This window comes from Salminus brasiliensis, chromosome 23 (genome assembly GCF_030463535.1).
Source record: "Salminus brasiliensis chromosome 23, fSalBra1.hap2, whole genome shotgun sequence".
Lineage (NCBI taxonomy): Eukaryota > Metazoa > Chordata > Actinopteri > Characiformes > Bryconidae > Salminus > Salminus brasiliensis.
This window is the reverse complement of record NC_132900.1, coordinates 9,711,737-9,729,072: the sequence shown is the minus strand read 5'-3', so window position 1 is coordinate 9,729,072 and position 17,336 is coordinate 9,711,737. Positions and strand designations below refer to the sequence as shown.

General features: G+C 41.2%; 1 protein-coding gene across 4 annotated transcripts in view; it reads right to left on the bottom strand.

Annotated features, from left to right (window-relative positions):
- per2 (period circadian clock 2) overlaps positions 1 to 17,336 on the bottom strand; it is a 36,509-nt gene that overhangs the window by 5,531 nt on the left and 13,642 nt on the right. Inside the window, exons 3-20 of one of the 4 annotated variants that reach the window (XM_072669385.1) lie at positions 14,903 to 14,995; positions 13,960 to 14,123; positions 13,271 to 13,392; positions 12,827 to 13,028; positions 11,432 to 11,483; positions 10,000 to 10,142; positions 9,605 to 9,683; positions 9,117 to 9,223; positions 8,528 to 8,681; positions 8,166 to 8,274; positions 7,071 to 7,211; positions 6,662 to 6,737; positions 6,297 to 6,465; positions 5,566 to 5,693; positions 4,620 to 4,820; positions 4,083 to 4,343; positions 1,598 to 2,508; positions 43 to 204 (exon numbers count right to left, since the gene is read on the bottom strand). In XM_072669385.1, coding sequence (XP_072525486.1) covers positions 43 to 204; positions 1,598 to 2,508; positions 4,083 to 4,343; positions 4,620 to 4,820; positions 5,566 to 5,693; positions 6,297 to 6,465; positions 6,662 to 6,737; positions 7,071 to 7,211; positions 8,166 to 8,274; positions 8,528 to 8,681; positions 9,117 to 9,223; positions 9,605 to 9,683; positions 10,000 to 10,142; positions 11,432 to 11,483; positions 12,827 to 13,028; positions 13,271 to 13,392; positions 13,960 to 14,123; positions 14,903 to 14,995 — 3,274 coding nt within the window. The remainder of the gene's footprint in view (positions 1 to 42; positions 205 to 1,597; positions 2,509 to 4,082; positions 4,344 to 4,619; positions 4,821 to 5,565; positions 5,694 to 6,296; positions 6,466 to 6,661; positions 6,738 to 7,070; positions 7,212 to 8,165; positions 8,275 to 8,527; positions 8,682 to 9,116; positions 9,224 to 9,604; positions 9,684 to 9,999; positions 10,143 to 11,431; positions 11,484 to 12,826; positions 13,029 to 13,270; positions 13,393 to 13,959; positions 14,124 to 14,902; positions 14,996 to 17,336) is intronic. The other 3 variants (XM_072669386.1, XM_072669387.1, XM_072669388.1) reach the window with 3 other exon arrangements.

The window sequence follows — 17,336 nt, the reverse complement described above, 5'->3', positions numbered from 1 at the left end:
AGAGGAGCAGTATGAGAGGATTTCATTTTGTGATGGGCCTACCTCTTCGCTGGGACACCTGAGCTTAGAGATAATATTGTCCCATGATAAACCCTCTCCATCTTTTTCTTGGTCCCAGAACAACTGGGGGCCTCGCAGGGGCAGGACCAGTGGAGGCCCTGGCCCGTGACTGGCCCCTACTGGACCAGGCGAAATGAGTGACAGCTAAAGGGTGTAAGGGACACAGGGGTTAACACTGGACTCCATTTAGAAATTTCTACTGAAACTATGAATTGTTTTTCATCATTGAGCTGCATAACATTTAGAACACTTTACACACTCGGAGGGTTTGGGATTAAAAACGGCTTTACGGGTTAAGGTGTACTCATGTAATAACATTTCTGAAGCAATGTTGTCCCCAATTTAAGAATTTAAGAAAAACATTGGTTGCTCTCCTGCCCATTTAATACAAGACATAACATTGCCACCTGGTGGCGAGAGGTGGTGATTACAACATGGAGAGAAAAAAGGACAAACAGAGTGGAGAAGATACACTGGAAATAATGTGAGAAAAAACGGTAGAAAAAAAAAATGACAACAAGAAAAGGAGATGAAGGCTGAATCTCAAAAGGCACCCAGGGTACACTATAGGGTGAATTCACTGTCCTCTGTCCTCTGTCCTACAGGCCAAGACCTGGAAATCATTAGAAGTCTATCATCGTAAACGACTTATCAGTAGTTTAAATGGGCTTTCCTCTGTACTCAACAGTTTTACACTTCTACTCTGACCACAGCTTAGGATGTCCAGGTGTCAGTATGCCATCAGAGCAATAGCAAGATTATTGCCAGAAGAGTGTTTCTGATCTGTCGGGCATGCACGTGGGGATTTTTCTCCCTAATAGTGAGAATTCTTCAGTCATCAGCTGGAGGTTTTAGAATATATGTAGAAATGTGTTCCCTTTAGCTATGTGTAAAGGATCACACAAGCTTGGAGCAAAACCACAGGTTGTTCTGTTTATTCAGGGGTGTACAACCACTAGCTTCCTGCTTGAGTCCATTCTGCCAGACCAAATTAAACAGGTGCTGCAATGTCGCTTAAGTTTGGGATGAACTTGTCAAGGTAGTTAACCATGCCCCAAAAAAAGCACATTCGTGGGGACTACACATGGGGGCAACCAGGGGTTAGCTTTTAGGCCCTCGCTTCTAAAGATGTGGCCTACATAGCTACATTTGCACTTTTCTGGCCAGTTCAAGTATTCTCTTTAGTTCTGCACCTACAACTTACCTTACTTACTACAGGTTACTAAGTTTACCAGTTCTCTCCTTCTTCCTAAACCTAAGGTTTGCTCTGTTATACCTGTACTAATGAAGTAATTTAACACACTTGAGAAGTTGCAAATACCTCAAACCTTATGCTTGCTTACGGTGACTTAGGGTGAAGTGAGATTCAAACATTTTTTAATATGACACTAAAATGTATAAAATGTGCATTTGAACCACATGAGATCCCCCAGTGTCCTAATATGACAGTTTCTACCTTTAAAATCCAATAGGGAGTCATTTGGGATTCAGCCAGAGAGTCACAGATTTGCACAGAACACTCTAGGAGAATCCATACCTGCTCCTTGTCAGTCTTAGCCTGCGTGCCTGCCATGCCTGCTTTCTCTGCTGCACCGGTGGTGTTCCCCTGAGCTCCAGAAGAGGGCGCCGAACTGTCCTGACGTTCCATTGAGCGCTGGCTCTCCTCCAGCTGAAGCAGGTTGAGCTGCAGGGGCGAACTGCACCGAGACTGAAAGAGGGGTGGAGACGGCTGGTCCCGACCACCCATAGACTGAGGGGTGGAGCTTCGCGATTGCGCCTCCCTCAACTCTGGCTCTGGGGGTTTCGGAGGATTGTCTGGGAGCGTGAAGGTAAAGGGCTGGGTTGGGAAGGGTGTAGGCGGGGTGAATGGGTTTTGCGTGGTGAACGGAGTCTGTACAGGAAACGTCGCCTGTGGCTGGAATGGAGCTTGGGGCGGGAAAACAGTCTGCGGAGGAAATGACGGCTGGGCAGAAAATGTCCCTTGCTCGGGGTAAAAAGGCTGCCGGGGGGCGCTTCCTATTTGTGGGAACATATAGTTAGGCAGTACTAACGCCACCATGGGCGTGACCAGAGGGGCCGAAAAAGGGGGCTGGATGGGTTGGATGGGGCAGCGCGGGTCCTGACTGCCCTGACTGTCCCCAAATCCTGAGAGCGAGGTGTCTACCCTGGCGGCCATGGTGTTGGTCCCTGGGTAGACCTGAAGTGGGTATGCGGGCATCACAGCTGGGTAGGCGATGGGGTAGGTGGACTGCGAGGTTTCCGACGGAGACCAGGAGGTTTGGTTCAGGCCCTGTAGCTCTTGCCTGGACAGCTGCTTCCTGTGTGAGACAGTGCTGTCGGACGACTCGTTCTGCTTGACGCGCTTGGACTTCGTCTTCTTGATGCGGCTCCCTCGACGAGCTGCAGGTTCTGTGACGCCACCTTGCTTGGCTACACGAGTGGGTACAGCTAGGTAGAGACAGAAGGAGGGAGGGAAATAGAGATATTATTTCCATAAGGTAATTTACAACAAAAAACAAGCAGCTGGGATCTGTCCTGAAGGGGGCGCTAACAATATCTAATAATAGCCCACCTCCCCATGTAAACCGTATCCCACCCGACAGTGCTTAAGACAAATTCTTCTGCTTCTCTATGAACCACTATTAGCCTTTTGAAGTTGCAGGCACTGCCAGTAAAAAACAAACACATATGGTAATTTGATGTTATTTACTTTATGTCATTCACTCATTGCAGTTTATTGAAAAAAATCTGTTTAAACCACAGATTCTGTTTTCTGTTTTAACCACAGATTCTGTTTTCATGGAGAAGTGAAAGTAAAGCGACAAACACCCCTTCTAATGGACGCATTCAGCTACTTCAAGTTGCACCCATTGCAGACACAAATGTACACACACACACAGCTTGTCTAGTCCCTGTACAGAAGTATTGCAAAAAGAATAGGACTGGTCTGAAACACTACCCTAATCAAAAACCTACTGGCATATTTAAGTATAAAGCCCCCCAGCATTGAGCTGTGTGGAACTGTGGTCTCTGGAATGATGGTGCTCCATATAATACTTTTGGGTTGAGATGGGACAGTTACTCCAACAAAAGCAGGATCAACTCTTTTTTAATTCCCTTGCTTTTGTAAGAAACAATGAACAAGCAGGTGTCTTAATACATGTAGTGTCCATATAATGTATTTATGAAATAAATGGTAAATACATTTCTATTAAGGCTGACCACATTGCTTGACATCACAAGAGTAATAATTTGAAGTCATATCTATTCTTATCACAAACAAAGGAATTTTGAATCAGCTTAAGGAAGGCCATGGGCTTTCAGTCATCATTACGTAACGTATGCTTCACACCTAACGTTACTTTCCAGGAACTTTTGTCAGGTTTAGTGGACACTGTCTACCTATTGTATATTTTAATAGAGGTCCTGTGTGTACTATAAAGTTCGCTTATGATGATTAATCATCTTAATCATCTCTTTATCTTTTCATCTTGTTTTACTCATCATCTGCCTTGGGAAATGAAATTTTGGCAAACCCTCAGCCAACATGCAATTCAGATACTGGTTGAGTCAGCGCTTACGTTGCCAGGATGGCACTTCACCCACTCCTACTCCTCCACTGTGAATGTACTTATTTGGGCTTCAGCAAAACGCTGACATTTTCATCTGATCAAGTCACGCATTTTGTTTAAAATTGCTTTGCTAACTTTAATTTGCAGAACTTTTTTGACAGGGAGTGAACTGTACCTCCTTAATTCTGCTCATTTTCGCCAGAAAATGAATGAATCAACCACTTCAACTGCGTGCCCATGATTCAGCTATAAATCCTGTTAGCCAGTAACTATTATACGTCTGTTAGAAACTTATATGTAAATGTTAGATATTACACGAGAATGCTAAATTGAGGTACAGGCCCATACACAGGAAGTACAATCTGAATCTAATCTGAATCGAAGGGAATCTATGGAACTGAAGTGAATCCAATTCCTGAACTTTACTGACCCGAAATGTCTTTTACTCACCACCAGATGTGACCTGTCCCCTCTGCCTCTCCAGGTAAAGGGAGCAGTCTGCTTTGAAAGCGTGAACCCCCCTCAGCTCTCTAAAGCGGTTGAGGAAGGCCTGCTCCTCTTTCTGAGTGTGGGCCGCAAGCACTTGCTTGGTCAGGCCTAGTTTCTTATAGGCCTCCCGTTCCTGGCTGGGAGGTGAAACTGTGGCAGACGGAACAGCCAGTGAAGGACCTTCGGCTGTGTCTCCAGCACTAGGGCCGTCCTCAATGATCTCTGTGTGGGAAAAACGAGACCATGTACAGCAGAACAATGCTGTTTAGAAAACAAGATGACACTATTCGACTCTTTAAAATAAAGGTGCTACAAAGGGTTCTTTAAGCGATGGCATAGAATAACCTTTCACTTTTGGATCCATAAAAAACATGTTTGCAAAGGAGATTTTTCTGTAAAGGTTCTGTACCAATTTAAAGGGTTCTTCATAGATCTTCTTTACAAATATGGTTCTTTATGGAACCAAAAGTAGTTTCTCAGGGCAGATGTCCAGCCTACCTGACTCTGGTTGGGGTTTCTTGTCCCCAACATGTACGATGGTGCTGCTGTAGCTGCACTGGCTGGTGATGGACACCACACTCTCAGCTTTACTGGGCAGAGCCAGTGGGGTCAGGGAGGTGCTTACCACCCCGGAGCCAGCTGGCTTCTCGGACACATTTAGAGATGTGAGGCCTGCTTGTGATTTCAGGTGACTAGAGTCTGAGGGGTAAAAAGGGAGAAGATCAGTATTGTCATAGCTGCCGAGTTTAGTTGTTCTGAAACTGGACTATAGACAGATTTAAGAATATTTATAAAGCTATGTGTCACAAATTTCACAGTAAACATTTAATAGAAGAATATTAAACCACAGAGTAGCTGTATTTGAGTCTGATTCTGATTGATTGATGTGTTTTAAGGGTCGATGGTGTTTTATCTATGCAGTATCTATGCATGCACACATTTGAAACCCATAATGATTTACCTGAGAATGTTTATGCTTTAGTGAGAAAGAGACATTTCCTAGTGTTGTTGAGATTATAATACTGCTCAGAGGGGTTTCAAGAATGTGTTCCAGTAGTGTACCTTAACAATAACATTAGATCTTGTAGAGGCCATGTAAGATTACAGGGTGCTTTGACTACACTCAGTTTGTCACAGTATGAGATCACTTTGCCGTTTTCACAGAAAATGTTGGAAAATCAGATTTTCCATGTCAGACACGTTCTTACTACAGGGAATTTTTCAGTGAGGTTAAGGCAAGGGATGGTGTGGCAGGATGCAGTAGGTACACTGAGGAAGTAGCAGAGTTTTGTTTACAGCAACTTTATACTAGGGGGCTAGCAGAATAAAGTCCAGGTAATGTTCGGTATAAATGATCCAGACATTTGCATTCACTCATACAGAAAAGTTTTGGGTTACTGTGTATGTCTGAAAGGAGCTGTAGATTACGTGTGTTTTTAGGTACCTTTAGCCACCTGCATTGAGCTCTCAGTAGCTTTTTGCCTGTCCTCGTCTGAGTTAGAGGAAGTGGTGTTGGAGGATGACTGGCACTTCCTTTTCACTGTGATAGGCACATTGCAGCTCTCCAGATATCTGAGATAGAGAGAATCAGAGACATATTATTTTACAGAGTAGGCTGCTTTAGTAGTAACAATAACACATAATTACATTTCTAAAATACAAACATATTGTTGCCTCCCTGCTCATCACTGCTTAATAATGGTGACTAAAGGAAATTAAAGCAATTGTAGCATCGTGGCTAAGAGAGAAAAGGGTAATGAACGAGAAAATGGAAAAAATAATAAACCAAAGAGATCTTTTTTATGTTTATCTGTTTAAATATCAGTTACAGTGGCAGACAGAGGAAAGCGTCACCAGTCCCCAGCTCCACCACACCAGCTAACAGTCACCTATGCCAGCCAACATCACTTATCAGTGATGAGGGGAGAGAGTATAATCTACATACGGCCAATTGTGCTCTTTTGGACTCCGGCCACTGATGGCAAAGCGTCCTCTCAGCCAAGATACGAACGGACCCATGGCCATAGTGGTTGTGCATTAGACCACTGAGCCATCTGGAGCCCCACACATTCCTTTTTCCCCTCACCCTCCCAATTGTAATTGTAGTGATAAGTGTAAGGAAGTGTGAGAGAGTTTCTAGATAAACAGAACAAATAAATGTTATTATTATCCTACCTGATGACGCTATCCAGGCAGCTGATCTGCTGGTATGAGTAAACAGTCTGGTCTTTAAAGGTGAGCTCTTCCTGTACAGTGGCCTGTTGAGCTTCCCCGTTCTCGCGGCAGTTCACTGGGCAGGCAGAGTCTTTGGGCCGCACCGCCTGACTCTTCTGAAGTAACTCTGCTAGAGAAAAGATGGTGTGTATAGGTTCAGTTGAGTATGAGTTACAATCCCACATGAATGGAGCACATAAAACCATACACAAATTCACACAAGCAGCTGATAAAGAGAGAAGCACACTTCTTTATTACACATTTACATATTCTCAACCACAGACAGATGAACAGGCACAGGTAAGGAATCTACTCTATGGACTTACTGCCTGAAGTCTTTTTGGACTGGACATCCTGGTTCTTCTGCATATGAACACCCTTACAGATCTCCTGAAAGGTTCTCTGCAGAAACACACACAGACACACATACATAAAAGCTCTGTACAAGTGTTGGAAGAGTAAATTACTTGGTTAAATTAACTGAATGTTCTTTAAACGTTAAAAGGGTTCTTCACTTTGGCTCTCATCTCATTTACAATTGTTCTTTGTCAAACTTTAAACAAAACAGGGCAAGTTAAAAGACATCCATCAAAAAGATAAAGGCAAACATCTCTGAGCAAGACAAGTGCACGTTCATAACGGACCTGAGGTTACATGACGATGTGGGTATATGATGGATGGATGGATGGATGGATGGATAGATAGATAGATAGGGGTGATGGTTATGTGACTCACAGGTTTGGCTCTGCTGCCCTCCTCGTCCTCATAGCGTGGGCGAGTTCCATTACCGTTGCTCTCGCTGGACGAGGCCACGCTCATCAGGTGATCGTTACTGCAAAGGCTGCCGTAGCCGCTCGAGCCATTGTTATGTACTGGCTAAACACAGACAATACAAATACAGGGGGTCTCAGTCTCTGTCTTCATAAAGCAACTCTTGGCATCTTTGCTTTACCTAAACAATCAATTTACATATCTGATCTTCACAGTTTATTTTGATGGTCTTGTGAGTTTATAAAAAAGACAGTCAAAAGATTAAACTACAGGATTAGCATTGCTGTTCATCTGAAATATGACAGTATACTGTTAAAAGTATAAGATCCTTGAGGAACTTTAGAAGGTTCTTCAATTTGAAACTGTGGAAGAACCTCTTAAGGTGCTCTGAGGAACCCTCAACCTTTTTCTTCTAAAAACATTTTTTGAAGGTTCTTGAAGCAACTTAAGAGATTCATCCACATGCTGCTGATTCCTCCACATGTTCCAAAATGACCTGGAATAAAATCTTTTTACACTGACTTCCATTTAAGTTAACAAGGATGAAGATATGAGGTTTTAAGTGACAGCAATGATATGAGAAAGATTGTAAAGAATAATACAGACTATAAAGATCAGGGTTAAAGTGTGAGTGTATAGGTTTCAGGAAGAGTCATGCTGAATTTAGTAGATATTTTGTTAAATGTCATTAGAAGCAGCTTTATGTGAGAATTGGCATTGTTTGCTTCTGGACTTTTTCTAAAGTAAAGTGTAATACATACAAATTGTGCTTTAAGTGCCCCCTCATGGACAGCTATAAACTTGCATTCACTGACCAACTGAGAGCTACAAAACCAGGATCTTAATTAAAAGAAGCATGTGGAAGCACTGAGGAAGTAGTGTAATATTACAGATGTTTACACAAATATGACACAATATGGTTATTTTAAGGTAAAATTGCTACATAATGTTTCTTTAAATACAAAAAGACAATCAAAAAACTTTTTTGTGGTGAAAACCTGTTGTTAAATATTAATAAGTAGCAAATCTCTCTTTCTCTCTCTCTCTCTGTTCACCAACCTGTAGCAGTAGCCGATGTATCTGCTCAGTGATTTCCTGGATGTCCGAGTCCATTACTTTCCCCTCTGCTGTTGCTGGAGCTGCAAACACATCCTCATTCACCGGCCCCCTGACAGAGTCAAATGTACCACACCATAAGCACACCATATCCCAGCTAACCTCGGCCATACAGATTGTTATAGATAAGACAAAGATACAATTATGATACAAAAATCAATTTAAGTGCTGTAGAAACATACATAAATGCAGTTATGTGACTATTCAACATAACTATTCAACAAGTACATTTAACCAGTTTCGTACATTTGCAGTGAAGTCTAAAGGCCAAAACATCTGATTTATGAATCAGGTCAAATACGCACATGCGAACTTTGTGTCGTCCGATGACGAAGGACACTTTGCGACTCCAAGGGTTGACGAAGCTGGACCAGCTGGTGTCTATCGTGATGTACTCTCCATTCCGCGTACAGAACCGGATGGATGAGTGGTCAAATGGCTGACCGCCGTACTGCAGGACTATAAGAGAAAGAAAAACAAATAACTGGATTATACAGGCAAAAGGAATACAGCACATAAATCTGTAGTTGAGAGCCATGGACACCAGATGTACTAGAATAAGTTTTTCAGACTTGTATATTTAGTGTAAAAAAAAGAAACGTATAAAAAGTTATAGTAGCAACATCAATGTCATGATGATTGTACCTTTTACATTACACTTTATTATTATCATTTTATTATTAATATGTTTTTTATTCTTCTATTTACACTGGGTGGTTTCAATTAACCAAAGTGCCTGTGTACATGCTAGTTATGGCATAATGATGACCTCACAATTAAATTATGATGATGATGATTATTATTACATACAAGTCATTTGTCAACATTTGTTAACAAAACAATTCCTGAAAGCATAAGCAGATATTTCCAAACAAACTGAAGGTGAGAACTTACTCTTTCTGTGAATTCCAAGCATGATTGGTCGGTCCTTTGGATGCAGGTGCAGGAGCACTGGCGTACCAATAAGATCCTGCGGTAGGTATCCAAGTAATGGTACAGCCCTGATATGCAAAAACATTAATAGAAATGTTGTAAAAATGTATTAATCCAAACTGATGTGTCCTTTTTGTTGCAAAACTGTGTTTTTTGATTGTCCTATATATATTATTATTTTTAATTTTGTAATTTTTTTTGGTACTTTGGTAAAATAAATATAATTAGATATTAACATAATCAGATGGCATCCAATCAACAATTTTCTCAATGTTTTTGTTTATGATACATGTGATTCTTTTATCGACACGCTTGTGGTACGCATGACACTTTATAAGGATAATATACCTTCGCCTTGCCCATGCCTACTCATCAATTAGCAACTTACATTGTTTAGTTTTTTTTAGTGAAAAACTCACAACTCTCACAACTCTCACAAAGATTCTCACCTCTCATCCACATCCTGAAACACGCAGCTTGGTGTATGCGTTGTGGTGAAGATACGTTTGTCAGTGGGGATCCTGGGAGCTGAAGGATCAAACAACTACAGGTTAATACAGGAACAACTACAGAGTTACACTGCCATGTCAGTCAGGGTGTGTTGAACAGTGTATCAATATTAAAACCTTTATTGATGATAAACGCTCCAGTCATTCTTTTGTTTGAAACAAATTAGTATTTTTTCTTTACCAAATCAATTAATGTAGTATAATAATAGAGCTATTTACATAATACATACAATCAAATATGATTATATACCTATATTGGAACATTATGGCTTAACAAAAGTAATAACTTTTAATTTGCTCAAGTGCACAACTCTTACTGAAACAGCTTTACTGACCTTCGTAGCCAGAGTGCACTCTTTCAGCCAGCAGGAGGCAGCAGAACTGATCTTCAGTGTGCTCTGTATCCTGCACCTTCATCAGGTAGGGAGTCATTCGAAACGGGTAATACTGCAGATCTCCCTCACACTCCTTCCCACCACTGCAACAAAGAACAGGGTTAGAAAATGCACGCAGTCTGTTAAGTGTGTTGTTGTTCTTTTGCTGGTTGCATTAGCCTAACAAAAACTGACTTAAAGCCTAAAAAAAAAAAAACCTGACTTAACTACTACTATGGGGAAAATGGCCCAGCCCATGGCCCAGCCCTTTATTCCTTGATCAACTCTGAAAGTGTTTACACCACCATGTACCCAAATGACTTTCTGTTTTTTCTTTTCTTATTTAACTGCATTGAACTGAACACTTTGCTGTCGGTCCATCTTGAGACTTTGGGAATGTTCCCCTATCATGATTATTTACATATTTAAAATGTTAGTGTGTGGAAGTAGAGCTTATATGTTTCCACGTTTTAATCATTATATAAGTTCAGAATACTGTTTTATTTAATCAAAGTAATTTACAGAAGTAACAAAAGAGTCCCTTTGTTACTATATTCCTTCAAAAACACAGTTTTCATTTCCATCCATTTTCAGCTTTGTTTAAACAGGCTTTTCAACATCAAATAAGAACAGAAGAAATCATGTGATGGAGGAGAAAGAGAGAAGCTGATCTAACCCAATACAATATCATTACACATTATTAACGAGGGAACAAATAACAACTACCAACTGATTTCTTGTTTCAGTGATCAAGCAGTAAACATTTTATAAATTATTTTTATTCCCATACTAGGGGTATTATATATGCACAGGTCTACCAGAAGTGGCAAAAATCCCAGTCTACATGAAATTCTCATTCTCGAGTTGCAAACTGATGAAACTGTTGGACAGGGACAGCTGGCGTGTTTCACAGCTTGTGAATGAAAACCGCTTTCAGGCAAAAATTGCTTCTAAAAGTCAATGCAGGTTTCCCTTGTGCTAATAATTTAGTAGGATTACAGCAGAAACTAAAAAAATAATAAATAAAAATAAATAATTAACCCTGATTGGGACATTTTTCCCATATTTGCACCAAGAGGGCACACCACAACATCAGTATAAAATGAATGGGGCTTATTGTTATTCCCAAGGTGTACCCAAACATGATGGTCAGCGGGAGGGCAGTTTAGGGTCACTGTACAGTTTCTGTGGCTAGGGCAGGTGTATTAGGACTGGCTGACTCTTGTTTACCTCAGCTACTGCTAAACTAATTACACTGAGCTCTTCCAGAAGGGAAAGAGCACATGAATCAAGTCATGCTGACCAGGCGCAGGTGCAGGCAGAATGGGCAGGACGAACTTAATCACATACACATATACGCAAGCAGTATATAGACCCATATACACGCACTCACCTGATACGACAAAAGAAGGACTTCTCCTGCATGCAGTCGGAGGGGGAGGATTCTATAAGAAGAGGGGAAAGAGAGGGAAACTGGTTGATAATGCAACAGGCAGCAGCAAACATGAGTAAGCTCTGGTCACTACAGAGAGTCAATTCTGGTCACAGCAGTTCGAGGTCAATTAACTGACCCAACAATCAGAGACAGTGGAGCAGACAGAATACCATTAATATATAATCCACTCTTACTGTACCTGATTTAATGAATACGTGTGGGCTCTTTTGCCACAGAATACATCATGAATCTATGTAACCTTTCGTGCCTATCTACTGGCCATAACTGAATCTACTCTAACTGCACACACTGATGCTAATTCAGGAAATTACAGTGAATCCGCTTCCGGTGCTAGGTTTTAGTTTTCTGGCTCTGCAGCTCGCTGCGTGTTCTAAAAATGACTTCACTTCAGGAAAGAGTTGGCTGTGGAGTGAGAAAAATCATGAGAGAATGACGCACTTTTTTGCAGTGGGAATTGGAAATCCCAGTGAATGAATCAACGCTAAAGTAGGCTGATGTGTGAAGTGCTAGTGAGGGTGTATTTGGCACAGGAGTTGTAAAAGAGCATCTGTGTACTCAATTCATTTTTATGTATACATTTTTATGTATATTTATGTTACACTGTTACAACCTCATCATTGGGTAACATTGTCTCTTGGCCATAAGACTACTGTTTCACAACTTTCTAAAATTATCCATTTTCTGACAGCAGAACGCATCACATATTTCATAGTGCATTTCAACATTGTGACAACATTGTAGGCACAGAAACAATAGGTTGTCACAAAGTAATCGTGTTTGCTGAGTTGCTGCACAAATAAATAAGTGAGCACACTAGTCAGTGCAAAATGATTGGCATGGGCAAAAGACATGATTTGACTGATGTCCAAAAGTACATGATGTGGGATGTTCTTGAGCCGCGGTAGTGAAGGTGTACTGAGAATGGACGTCTCGCGCATTGAGTGCCTCCCAAAGGCATAAGAGTGGAGCCCCATGAGCCATTGATGCCAGAGGGGAATGACATGTGTTGTGCATTTTGAGGTGCTTTTCTAATCACTGCAATTCTACAGATTGGTTGGAGTTTCTAGAGACTCACTAACTAATCACTAAGATCATATTTGACCCCATTCTAATGGTTAATATAAATATTACATGAATCTGCTGGCCTGTATCTACATGATTTCATGCATTGCACTGCTGCCACACAAATGGATGATTAAGGCGTTCACTGAGTGTGTATATACACAGTATATAATCATGGCTCTTATGATACAGTCTTGAATGTCCAAACTGATAACTTCACAGAAAAAGCCCAGTATAATGTGGTGAAAGGGTGTGTATTATGGATCATACCTGCTCCAGTGCACATGCTCCAGGAGGGCAGCCTGTAGGGAGTAGTGAAACTGTAGAACACACTGACATCCTGCGGTGTCAGAAACTCCACAAACTTGGCATTCTTGAACACGTCCCGCTTGCAATTGAGAATGGAGGCTGCCTGATCCGAGATGTACACAATCTTTCCCGTGATTAGGGACACGGCCACCGCAAAGATATCCTACACACAGCCAGTGTTACAAGCAATTAGCAGCCAGTACAATTACCAACTGTGCTCATTTGCCATGTCAAAATAAACAATAAACAGAATACTTCGCAAACACCATTTACCATAGAAAATGCCTCATGTACTACAGTTCAGAATACAGGGTCTTTAAAAACCGACCTCAGTGTTAGACTGCATTTCAGGACTGCAATTTAGTTACAGTGTTAAAACATAAAGGGCACCAGTGTGAAACTTACTGTATTTTTGAGAGTGTATTCTGATGTGATGCTGTCGATCTCTTCTATTGTATATGAAGACACGTCCAGGCCAGAAGGCTGGCTATCATTGATCATAAGCAACTGGTAGTACTCTTCATTTGCTGAAAACAAAGTTTGAACATGAGTTAAAGTGACCTACATATATCGAAATATTATGATCACCTCTGGTTTGGAATGAACTTGGCCTATTATATGACCCCACACCCAAATAATACCTGCTCTGTGGAGGTCCTGTGGGGTCCTTAGAATTAAAGAAGAGGGTAAAAAGAGGCTAACAAATATGCAGAAAAACAGATGGACTACAGTCTGTACTTTGTAGAACTACAAAGTGCTCTTATATGGTCAGAGGAGCTGATATAATAGAGTTAATTCCAAACCAGGGGTGGACATAATATTCAGATAGCACTGTGTATATATCAGCCTCAAACAATATAGGTAATTCAATAAAGATATTCACAAATTGCAACTTTCTACAAGGGTGCTAAAAGGTAAATGTCTTTGACATGAACTAATATATTACTCTTAGTCCAGCACTCTATGACTATAAAAACATTCCATATTAAAATCCAGGCTAAGCAAACTGCATTACTTCTGTAAATGTAAAAATATACTTCTCTGTAAAAGCTTCTAGTTGTAGAAGTTCAAGGTCAAAGAGTTCTGCGATTTACCTTCAACCTGTTTAACGCAGCGCAGAGCATACTTCAGGGTGTTAAGGGTTGTGGACTTGCTGCCCTTGTTCCTCTTTTCTGCTGGCAAATGGAGCTTCAGTTCTTTGAGCGTTTTGATCAGCTCCTTCTGTGTCTTCGCCTTGGCAGACTCTTCACTACTGCAGGTGCAGAGAACACAAAGACATGTCAGTGTACAAATGTGTTAAAAAAAAAAAAGAGTCAGCTCAAACTAAACGTACTGGGCAGATGGTGAGAGAGGAAGTAAGATCTCCATCTGAATTTTCTAAATAGTAAAACTAAGTTTTTTTGGTGCATTGCTAAAATGGTTTGATGACTAGGGTTCCATACTTGCTGTAAATCTAACACCTTGCAAAGTCTTATGCCTGTTAAACCAACCTGAACATGGCTAAACTCTGCAGGAGTAGATCTACAGAAGAACTGGAGCTAAACTCTGTAGCGCAGGACACCTATAGAAAGACTGAAGCTAGACCCTGCAGGGCAGAAGATCTACAGAAGGACTGGAGCTAGACTCTGCAGGGCAGTAGATCTACAGAAGGACTGGAGCTAGACTCTGCAGGGCAGCAGATTCACTGATGCACTGAAGCTAATCTCTAGAGGGCAGTAGAGCCACAGAAGGGCTAGATCAAAACTCTACAGTGCAGTAGATCCACAGAGGGACTGGAGCTAAACTCTACAGGGCAGTAGATCCACAGAGGGACTGAAGCTAAACTCTACAGGGCAGTAGATCCACAGAAGGGTTTGATCTAAACTAATTTCATTTGACAGATGGGCTAAATCACTAATGTTAGTGAATGTATATGACCTCAGTGTGTGCATTCTTATGTGAAATGAATCGTGGATGGTGTGTGTGTGTGTGTGTGTGTGTGTGTGTGTGTGTGAGAGAGAGAGAGTTTGTGCAGTTTGTGAACGTTCTAACCTGCAGCCACTGGTGGAAGGGTTGTCCTGTTCAGAACTGGCACTCAGCAGGCTGAAGGCATTGGAGCTGCTCGGAGGAGAAGGACTGTGGGAGTTGGAGCTGCAAGAGAAACAAACAAAACACAAAACATCTACATTTAGACACACAATTTAGAATAGGCACAACCCATGTTAACTACATCGCTTTACACAACTTACACTGGACACAATTATGACTCAGTTCTGCCGTGCTAATCCCTAATCTGCATTTTCTTTTTCATTTTATTAATTAAAAACATACATTCAATAGACAAAAGTATTGGGACACCAACACATTACACTTACAGCAGCTTTTATGACATCCCATTTTAAATCCATAGGTATTAATCTAGAGTTGGTCCACCTTTGCAGCCCACACTATTGAGGATCTTAGCTATTGAGCAGTTACAGAGTCAGTTATGGAGTCAGCAGACTCACAGGTGATGGTGGAATAACTGACTTGTTGCAATGGTGGCATCCTATTACAGCACCACGCTGGAATTCAGTGAGCTCTTCAGAATCACCCATTCTTTCACTAGTGTGTGTAAAGGCTATACACCTGTGGCAATGGGACTAAATTAAAAAGTGGTTCCATATAGTGCACATCTGACTCTTGGACAGAAAAACATCAGTCATGGCTGCAAGTAAATAGGTATAAATGTAAAAATTGAGGACTGCATAGACTTTACTGGAGTCGTACATTTGTTTTTGAAAGCATCTGACCTTTAAAGACCACTAGAGTTACGGTTTGATGTGCCTGGACGACTCTTGTTATGGAATATACTCAGACCACAAGAAATCAGCCTGGCTTTGCCAATTCAAATAAATTAAATAAATGAACTGAGTGGGAGATGTTTGTTTATTGAGGCAAATGAAGGCAACAAAGCATGTTTGTTTTTATTCAGGTCTCACTTTCCAGTGCATGAGATAGTAAAACTGCTTCTACACGAGTAGAGAGCTTGTAACAAGACCATCATTACCTTCTTTCATCCCTATGAAGATTATCTATTTCCAGTGAAGAGCTGGTCTGTGTCGACAACTTGTTCCCCATGCACAAAATTACATAATCCTCATAATGCCCCCAATTTCTTCTGAAGAAGGTGTCCACGACCCTTTCTTCAAAAGAAGGTTGCCATGTACCCCAAGACCCCTTATAACCAGTGAGCACTGCTGGTTTAATTGGTTTGGGTTGTATTGTTGCTGTTTTTCGGTTGCTGTTTTTTTTTTTTTTTTAAGAAGATCCATTTGGACAACAGTTCCTAGTTCTGCTATTTTGTACTTAATTGGTTGCACACAGAAACCTACCACTCTTAAGAACTTTGTATGAACCAATAGAATAAGGCAGATAAACATGAACCTATTGTCACCATGCCTAAAAACACGTGTGGGCTAGAGGGGTGTAAAGTCCCACCAGCATTGAGGTGGTTGGTGCTCCATCCAATTCTTTTGAGGTGAGTTGGGGATGAGGTGGAGTGGTGATCATCCAACATCCTGACCTCACCAACACTCCTGTTATTGAATGTAATCAAATCCTCACAGCAATGCTCCAATATGTAGTAGAAAGTCCTCCCTGGACAGTAGACAGGATAAACCCTTTTTTTTTAATATCCTTGATTTTGGAAGAAACAATGGATGCTCGGGTGTCCCAATACTTTTGTGAGATTGCATTTTCTCATTTTCCAGGAAGTAATTAATAAAGTAATCCCATTCAAATTTTAGATGACTTCTAAAACGATCACTTTTCACTGACCCAAACACAACAGAAAAGTTCCAGAAGGACCTAAAAATAGCAGTTCATGTAAGGAAGCACACCGACACAACTGAGGTGCAGCAGGTTAGTAAGGAGTAATGGGATAAATTGTTTCCCATTAGCAAAAGCGAAGTTTCTCCAATAAAAATATTTTTATTTTATTTTATATTTTTTGTATATTTACCAGTCTTTGGCTAACCACTGAATCATCTGAAGAGTGAAAACAGGACAAGCTGGCATTGCAGTTGAGTACTGGGAGATTTTGCTACTCCAGCGTGTGTATGTGTGCGTGTGTGTGCTTGTGCATGTGTCTGGGCCACTGCGGTGTCCTCCAAGCTTAGAGCTTTAAGTATTAGTGAAAGCTCCGATCCAGGTGCAGGTGACATTTTAGGCTCCTCGAAGGCCACATGTGTGTGTATAAATAGTCCCCAAATGAGCTTAGAATAGAAAACATGTCCACAAATAGCCTCTCAAAGCAGTTAGCGTGAGCTAATTATATAAAGCCAGTCTGTCTTTAGCCAGCTGGGAGTGTGTCTGTGTGCTATTGATACAGTAGGTTAATGTTGCAAGCTAATTGTATCTGGAGATAAGATGTTAGGTTCTGTCTCGCTGCTGCGTGTGGAGCTAATAGTAGCAACAGCAGAGTCTTCACAATCTAAGGGTGGATGAAGGT